Source organism: Pteropus alecto, unplaced genomic scaffold, assembly GCF_000325575.1.
Source record: "Pteropus alecto unplaced genomic scaffold, ASM32557v1 scaffold5, whole genome shotgun sequence".
In the NCBI taxonomy this organism is placed as follows: domain Eukaryota; kingdom Metazoa; phylum Chordata; class Mammalia; order Chiroptera; family Pteropodidae; genus Pteropus; species Pteropus alecto.
The window spans coordinates 6,083,710-6,092,583 of NW_006441953.1; the positions used below are offsets into that span (position 1 = coordinate 6,083,710).

Below are 8,874 nucleotides of genomic sequence, written 5' to 3' on the forward strand. Positions count from 1 at the left end.
GGGTTAGGAATTATTGGTCTAAAACATGATACCACACTTAGCTCCCACCTAGCCCAACAATCTGTTTATTTTTTCTTTTTGCCTCTTTGGCTCTGTATTACTCAAGAGTTGTGCTGATTTTCTAAAACTGTTTAAATTTTTTTTTTTTTTTAATGATAAGCTATGTTTTCATATTTTTTGAAATAAGTCACGTGAGTCTTTGAACCTGGAATTAGTCTTGCCTCTAGGCATTCCGTGCCCTTGAATATAGGCTTGATTAAATGGCTTTAGATAAGTCGGAATCATTATGCTATAAGATTTCTGTCCCCAGAGAGCCTGTATTCTAATGAGGGGAGACAACCCACAGTAAATGAACCAGTAGATATGACAACATGTGAGGTTGTGACCAGTAATCTCTGAGAATGATGAAGTCAAGAGGGTGGCAGGAGTCCTCTCCTGGAGTCCCCACAGTTGCTAATTTACATGCGTGGACAGTGCGGTGGGTGCTTTGATGAAGTGGCACCTGAGCAGAGGCATATAGATGACTGAGGACATTGGTCATCAGGCTGCTGAGCCACGGGAGTATGCTAGGCTGTCATTCCAGTATTCCACTTCTGATGCCATCGAAGCCTTGGGGCTAATGAAACCCTTTGAGCATAATCCACTTATCAGCTGCCACGTGCTTTCTTATTCTTTCTTTTGCACATGCTGTTCCTGCCGCCTAGAATGCTCTTCCCTGCCCGCTTTTCCCTTGGGATTCTCTTCAAGATGGCAGCACCTGGGCCTGGGTAGTGGTTTTGGTGACGTCATGAAGGTGTGAGTAAACTTTTCCATCTTTGCCACACAGAGCTGTGTGACTCTTCATGAATCTTCAGCACTTGTTATGATGAAATTTTTGGTTTACGCATCTGAATTCTCCCATTACAGATACTCCCAACATGAATATACAAGTGCTTCTCTTGTTTTTCTTTGTCTCATTCTAAGGCTCTGGTGCCTGGCACACAACAGATATAAATAAAGGGTGAATGAATGAATGAGGCCACCTGAGAGGACTAATGTATATGATCATTTTTGCTTTCTTTGCTTGCTTATGGCCTGAAACTCAAAGTGTGATTCTCAGGATCCTTTGGTTGACTGATGAGTAGAGTACTAATAATGTGACCCATAAAGAATAATTGGTTGGTATTTTAACTGCCTTGAAATTCTTTGGCATTACTTTAGTACTTAACATTGCTTTTAAGAATAGCCTTTATAAATATTTAAGTAGTTCCTGTTCCTCATGCCTAAAAATCTGAAATATTTGGGTATGAAATCCTCTCTATGTTGACATTTTTTTCCCTCTTATTTAGCTTTGGTATAATTGACTGTTTCTTTGTGCTTTGGAACAAAATTCTAGACAGCCACTTGTTACAGACTCATCCTGTTCCTAAGACCTCTTGTGGCCCAAGGACAATATGTTAAGGATAAAATTCCAAGGAAAAAGCATATTGGCCCTTGTTTTAGTCTACTCAATACATTTGCAAACTTGCATGACAATTCTAAATCAAGTTTGGGCCTTTTTTTTTAACATTATATTGACTAAAGGTCTTATGTGAATGTGATTCTAGAGGAATACGTTTTACTTACAAAACCAAGAAAGCTGGAAAAGAAAAATATATATACCATACATACAAAAACATAAAGCTTATTTTAAAAAAAGTCCATTTATCAATCAATCTACTCTAGCTTTACATGACATTTTAGTAAATTATTCTGCAGTTGGAAAACCCCAACCCGTCAGAGAGTAACTAATCTTTTCAGGCCACTGGGGCCGTCTCTCTCCGTGAGCAAGGTAGCAGTGCTCTAGGATCCGCCTCGCGGGATAGCTTGGTGGAATGACTTTGAAAAGCTTGTGGCATATTTGGCATGTACCTCTATGACAGAAATCTGCCCACACCAGAATTCCTGACTCTGGATGTTCTTCGAATGCAAATATGCCAAACTCTAGTGATTCTGGAACCAATAGCATGACAGGGAGATTGTGGGGAAGATGGTGCTGACTCAGGGCTGCCCTCTTCTACTCTCAGGTCATGCATCCAAGGAAGACATCGACACTGGCATGAAGTTGGGAGCTGGGTACCCCATGGGTCCATTTGAGCTTCTCGATTTCATTGGGCTGGATTCTATGAAGTTCATCATCAATGGTAGGAATTTGAATGATGTTGTCTATCTCTAATGCAGTTGTGATAATCTCGCTCAACTACGAATTATAATTCCTATTTAAAGCAGAAATTATAAGGAGACTCAGTAGATCAGTCCTGCCCCCACCAGCTTAAAGATTCAAATTAATAGGTGGTAGGAGAAGGAAAAGCATGACTGCCTGCTGTCTCCTCACAGAGTAACCCTTTTTTTAACTTTTCATTTTGAACTAATTATAGATTCACAGGAAGTTTCAAATGTACAAGCGACAGGTCCTCTTTATCCATCTTCTCAGTATCACCCAGTGGTTCCATCTTACATAACCATGGCACCTTATGAAAACCAGGAAATTGGCTTTGCTACATTGTGTCATTCTCTCACATATTCTGATTTGTGTAACTTCCACTGCAGTCAAGATACACATTTTTTAAAATGTCCTTTTTACTATAGTAGCTCTGAAGACAGGGTAAAAATATTGGACTACTGAAGTTGAAAGTAGCTGATATTACCAAGTTGCACAAGAAATACCTATATATTTGGGAGGAGTGAGGAGGGTTCTACTTGAAGCATGAACTTTGGGATTTTAAGAGGATACAAAACACTAGCAGCAAATTCAGATTTTTGACGTGTGTACTGAAAGTTGTTTTGACTGCCAGTGAGGGATCCAAGAGCAGATGAACCAGTGATTTCAGGAAGGGCTTGGATAAACAGGAGGGTCGTGGTGGAGCCAGGCCTCAAGCAGCATGGCTGTGGGGTGGGAGTGGGGGAGCTTCGCACACCTACTTTAGGGCCCCTGGGGCTGTACCAGCTCAGCCTTCCTCTGCCATGTTGGCTTAATAGGCACCACACTCAAGGGTCTCTCCCACATAAGACTAGAGACCCTTCCCCGCAAGTTCTGCCTCTAGACTGCCTTGGGAATGCCACAATATAAAAATAAACCCAGCACTTTATCCTAAGCCCTCTTCTCTCCTCTCAATAGCATGGCATGAGATGGATCCACAGAACCCCTCCTTTCAACTCAGTGAATCCTTGAATAAGCTGGTGGCAGAGAATAAGCTTGGCAGGAAGACTGGGGAAGGATTTTACAAATACAAATGATGTGCAGCATCTCTGGCTCCGGGAAGACTGTAAGCTCATACCAGCAGCTGCACCAAGGGCCTGTGGAAACGCTCTTGGGTCAGACCTTCCCTCACACGGCACAGTCTGTTTGATGCGCATTTTGATTGTAACCTAGCTGTAGTGATTATTTACACATAGCAGAGTCCTCCATTGAGAACTAAGTCCCTTTTTTCGTCTGTTGATTTCTGTGTATTTTCTAAAAAGCTTTATACCCTTGGTGCCTTGGAGCAGTAATGTCTTTTGAACCTTGTCATTTTCATAAAGCATTGCCTGAATTCATTCACTTGTAAATGAGGAAGCACTTTTTCCAAAAGTGTGCTGCGGTTATCGCTGCCACATGGGAGGGTCACGATCTCTGACACGTCCATGATGTGCCTGTGAGGTACGGCGGGTAGCAGCACTGCAGCTTGCCTTTATGAGAACATGTGCTGCCTGCAGCTTCAAGCCTTACCCTACATTCTGTACATGACGTAAGTGTCATGTCTTTATTCAGCTTATCATCAAGATGCTGCTGCTAGATTGGCAGGAATAACTCCATGTGTTTGGTTTGCAGAGGGGTTTCATTTACATCCAAAATCTGAACGATGATTGTCTTTTTTTAATAAGAAATTATGCCTATAAGTTAACTCTAATAAAATGCAGTCTTTTAATCTGTGAAAATTTGAATTGCAATAAACTTGTATAATTTTAAATGATAATATGCTTAAATGGTTATAAAAGTAAAGGTTGGTAATTTAGACAAAAGCTGTGCCCCTCTTCTTTGGCCTGTTGCTATTTTTTAAAGTGGCAAGAGGTGTTCATGTGTGACCTGCCTGCAGCTGTCACTCCATATTTCTTACCAGTAAAGCAATGTTGAGGGCACAGAAAACAGTTTTTAAGGAGCATCTGTTTCTTCTTTGCCAACAAAGAGAAGTAATGTAACATAAGCTTCTTTTAGTCATTGGCTTGAGAAGGTGTCTTCCAAGACAATTTTGAAGCTAGAAAGACATTAGACCCTGAGGGTCCAACGGCCTCATTAACGAAGACCCTCAGTTACCTGCCGAAAGTCACCAGAAATTTTGTAGCAGAGTCAGGATTAGAACTGGGTTTTGATGAAAACATTAAGTATAAAATAGCAAATTTGAAAATCTCAACTCCAAACTTTCAAACAGGACTATCCCCACAATGAGCATCCTTGTTTGGTGTCCTGGGTTGTAGTTCTAATGGTCAAGGGATTTTTTTTTTTTTTTTTTAACTAGAATCTAACTATAGCATAATAGGAAAATAAATATGTTCATACATTCCTACCACACATAGACCCTGGTTTAGGAAACTTTTAGGTTATTCTTATAAAACATTTCTTAACCAAAAAAAGGAAGCACCTGTGATGCCTCTACCATTTCCATTACTAAAGGTTGCCCTTGAGGCCTGGCAGCCCCTGCTCATCTCTGGCTGGCTGTGACCTTTGACCTGAGCCCTGGGCTTAGGATGGGGCCTCATTTCCTTGTTGCTGACTGGTGCACCCCTAGGATTTGGGCCCTTGTCCTGGAAATGGCGGGGCTCTAGACTCCTGAATGTCAGGGCAGAGAACTCACAATGTGGCCAACAGCCTGCCAGGATGTGTGGGTTGGGGTCACAGTGATCTTTTCTGGCTGAGGTTTTGAATGCACTTTTAGCCTACCAGCGAGTCGGAAAGCTTGGCCTCTGAGCATTCTTTTATCATTTTCAAAAGTTTTTTTCCTGCATCATGTTTGGGACCAGGAAGGGATTTTGAACATCCTCTTAACACATGGGAGTCCTCAGTCCAGTACTCCGTGCCTCTGCTTTCTTGGGGGACCTTCCGCTGCCCACCGAGAGCTCCAGCTCCTTGGGGAGAAGGAAGGTCTCAGCAGTCAGGTTCTCTGCTTCTAAATAAAAACCAGCTGTTGCTGTTTGCTGGGGTCTGCATTGCAAATGGCCTCTGCAAGACCCCCAGGGGTTGGATTGGCCTTCACTGTACTGGCAGCACTTGTCTGGGTGCAGATGCGGGGCGTGTCTCCACGGCTGCATTTTCTCCCCGCAGCCCCAAACTCTCCTCCCAACAGCCCCCGGGGGTCTTTCATCAGATCTTGAAAGTAACTACCAAGTTTTTTTAGGTCAAGAGGATACTTTTTTCCCCTCTCCCCAGTACTCCCTTCTCAGTGATATTTATACTCCTATAATAAAAATGAAAATTTGAAATTAAAAGCAAAGCCATGCAATTGATAAAATGGCATGTTGGAAAAAGTGAAGTGAGCCTCTCAGCACAGCCATCACCCCAGACTTCATTTACATTTAGCAAGACGACGTTCTCTGAAGAGTACTTTGAATGCTTGTGAAGATGTCTTTGTGAAATAAAACTTCTGGCCCTTTAATGTCCATAAGATTCACTGTTAATTACAGCCTCTCGGGCAAAGTGGTTGGCTAGCTCCTTTTGACATCAATTTTAAGGTATATTTCTAGTCTGGGGACTATAAATGGCACTGCGTGGGGGTCAGATGGCACCGGATCTTGGAACTGAGAAACTACAGTATAAAACCAGGTGGTATAAAGTGATTCCCCGCTGAGTGCTGTTATATAGCGAGTTTTCTGACTCTTAACTAAAAGTCAGCTTTCAGAAGCTCATTTGAGACTCAACCGCTAATCGGCGTAAAGGGTAGAACTAATATGTTAGTCACTGCTTATACAACATACACTAATTACGCTTTCTGGGTTTGCCAGTTATACATTTCACTCATTTGAAATAAGCTTCTGTCTTGAGTCACCTTGATTTTAATCCCTTTAACATTTTAACCTAAGTAACCAATTACATCTACCAAAAATACAAGGTGTGGCTATAATTTTGTGGGACTAATTTTCTTGTAAACAGATATTGATGTTACATAAATAGCAACCTAAAAAATGCTTTGAACGATAGATATGTTTTGCTTTCGACCCATTTGGTTGTGTAAATTCTGTTTTTGAAATCAGTCTCAATATTTCCTAATCACAGTTTTTATTTCTACTGCAGAATGAAATTTAACTCCTGAAATAAAGAAAAATTATCATTGGTACGAATTCTATTCACTGTGTTTTTTAAAATTACCAACTGTAGCTGTTGCAGGAAAAAACCAGTATAAATGGGCTTTGGCATTAAACAGACTTGGGCTCTGGTGCTCATCTCTGCTCTTACCTGTGTTACTTTGGGGGTTATTCTGGCCATATCTGGTAGAATGGGCAAAGTGATGGCCCCTGTCAATCCCACTGGGCTGTTGGAGATCATGTGAGATGATGGCTAGCTCGCGTTGCGCTCATGGCCTAGCATAATAGGCTAATTGTGATCACCTCCCTCCTCTGACCAATTTGGAAGGACGCCACAGTTCCTTCCCAACCTAGTCTTACAGAGAGCCTGAACCTTTTACACCTGGTGGGAGTGGGCTGAAGATTGGGACCAGGCCCAAGAGTTTTGTAAAAGAGTCTTAGAAGTTAAGCTCTGGGGCCACCTGAGTAAAAAGGTAGGCTCTAGGGCCTCGTACTCCATGCCCACAGCTGGTCCAGAAGGTCTTTCCAAACCTTCCAGGGTGCTGGTCAGGGCTACGCAGGGGGAGAAAGCACACAGATGTCCCAGCGAGCTGGAAGATGTGGCTGTCACTCAAGTAAGTTAAATTTTATGTATGAGTGGAAGGCTGTGGATGATTTAAGACCCCAGAAAAAAAGTAACAGGAGAGAAGCTCCCAAGATTCTTCTACAATAATTAGGGAAGTGGTGGTGGGTGGTATATGAACAGACGAAAAATTAAACTTTTTTATCATAACGTAGTTTGTCAAAGCAGAGCTGAGCCCCTTTGCAGAGTGACAACTTTGCAGGCCTTCGTGATGCAGTATCTGAACATGGGTCTCCAAGACTCAGTGAGACACCTCAGCTCCTTTCCGTAGATGCACTTTCTGGGATAGTCCACCAGAAGCAGGTAGTCAGTTCTTAGGCAAGCAGGTATTAGAAAGGAAAACCTCCTGCAATAAACTCTGCCTCCTGCTACCTCCTCATAAAAGCCACTTGACTCCACCAGGTTTAGAAGATGGAACTGGGAAGCCTCCAAAACTACTGAGAGGAAGACATATTTGAACTAAGGTTTCTGCTTGGGGCTATTTGAAAGACTGAACCCTAAAGTCTTATTCCAGAGATGTGTGGAGGTTCTGGCATATTCTTCTGGGAAGGTAGACTTCCAGAGTTTTTAGCCTCAATGTTCAAGTTTAGGGAGGGTGACAGTGTACTTTCTTCCTATAGAAGAAAATAACTGTTAGAGTGTAGAGCGTAATTCAGTGACTCCACTGAGTTCAAATTCTGAGACAATTAGAAATGGAAAAGAGAAAATGACTAGTAATTCCACTGGACCACAAAGACAAACAGTTAAGTTGTGATGGTCTATTTGTAGGTGATGTTCTCATTCTATCTGGCAAATAGTATTTTTTCTACCAATATCTCCCATATAATTAATGGAGATAAAAATTTTAAGTAGCTGGTAACATCTCAAGCTATTATAGATTAAGAAAAATACTTAATAAACACATGAGTGTAGATGACCTAAAAAAAAAAAAACCAAAAACTCCAGACTGCTGCTTTTCTGTAAGACCTTCCTTGATCTTTGGTCTAGAGCAGACCGATTAGTCCTGGTTACCAACTGCTTCCATGGGCAGAAGAAACATGCTCATACATTCTATGGCTATAAGCAATACATTTTTTTTTCCCCCCGTTGGGCAAAAAAAGTATGTTTAATCATAACAAAACTATTCAAGGTGAAATTCATTTATTAGTTATTTCCTACATGCTGGGCGTCTCTCTCAGGTACCCCTCGCCATGCCTTTATAGAGGTCAGTGATCTCTGGGTTTAGCCCTCAAGGAGGTGTGCCCAGAGGGCTTGGTGTGCAGCGCCCCCCAGTGGTAGACGTGGACGTTGTCCAGCTCTGCGTGACTACAAACCTAGGCTTTTCCCGCTGTGCCGCCTCCTTCCTAACATACAAACCTGTTTCTTAAAAGTCCAAATTACTATTCAGGGAGAAGGATGCTTATATATTATAGCAAATGCAGATGGCGAACAAGCTTCTAGACAGTAAAAACATTTTTCTAGTGTAAAATTACTTAAGCACAGCCCATTGGCATGTGCTCAGTAAAAATGTACTGACCGAGGGCGTCGAGCATTTTTTTTTTATGCCAGTTACTGGGGCCTGCAACACTGCTGGTGATAAACATTAGCATTATTTCTCCAACAAGGGTGAATAAACACCATTTTCACTTGAGTTGTTACCATAAGTTTTTAATTCTATATTACCTAATTTATACGAAGTTCTAGTTTAGGTCGATTCACGTGAGGAATGTTTAAATAGCTGCTCTTTTAGCCCTAATGGGACAGTATTACTTACATCCTGCTTGGCAAATGCAAAAACTGAAGACCAGAAAGAGAATGGGATCTGCCCAAGGTCACCCAGCTCACAAGAGGTAGAGTCCCGTCTGTCACCGCTGCCTGCTCCTGATCATCACTCTGGTGGCCTCATAGCAACTTAGAAGCAAACAGGACCATATTATAAATGGTTCCTTATCCCTCCTAATGTTGTCAAGAAAGGTGCA

The 8,874-nt window shown here is 41.9% G+C and overlaps 1 protein-coding gene across 2 annotated transcripts in view; it reads left to right on the plus strand.

Moving 5' to 3' along the window:
• Positions 1–8,874, plus strand: part of HADH (hydroxyacyl-CoA dehydrogenase) — a 58,667-nt gene that overhangs the window by 36,835 nt on the left and 12,958 nt on the right. The window contains exons 7-8 of one of the 2 annotated variants that reach the window (XM_006918898.3): positions 2,046–2,162; positions 3,137–6,330. In XM_006918898.3, the coding sequence (XP_006918960.1) occupies positions 2,046–2,162; positions 3,137–3,255 (236 nt within the window). In that variant the 3' untranslated portion in view covers positions 3,256–6,330. Of the gene's footprint in view, positions 1–2,045; positions 2,163–3,136; positions 6,331–8,874 lie in introns of those variants that run through there. The other variant, XM_015594905.2, reaches the window with a different exon arrangement.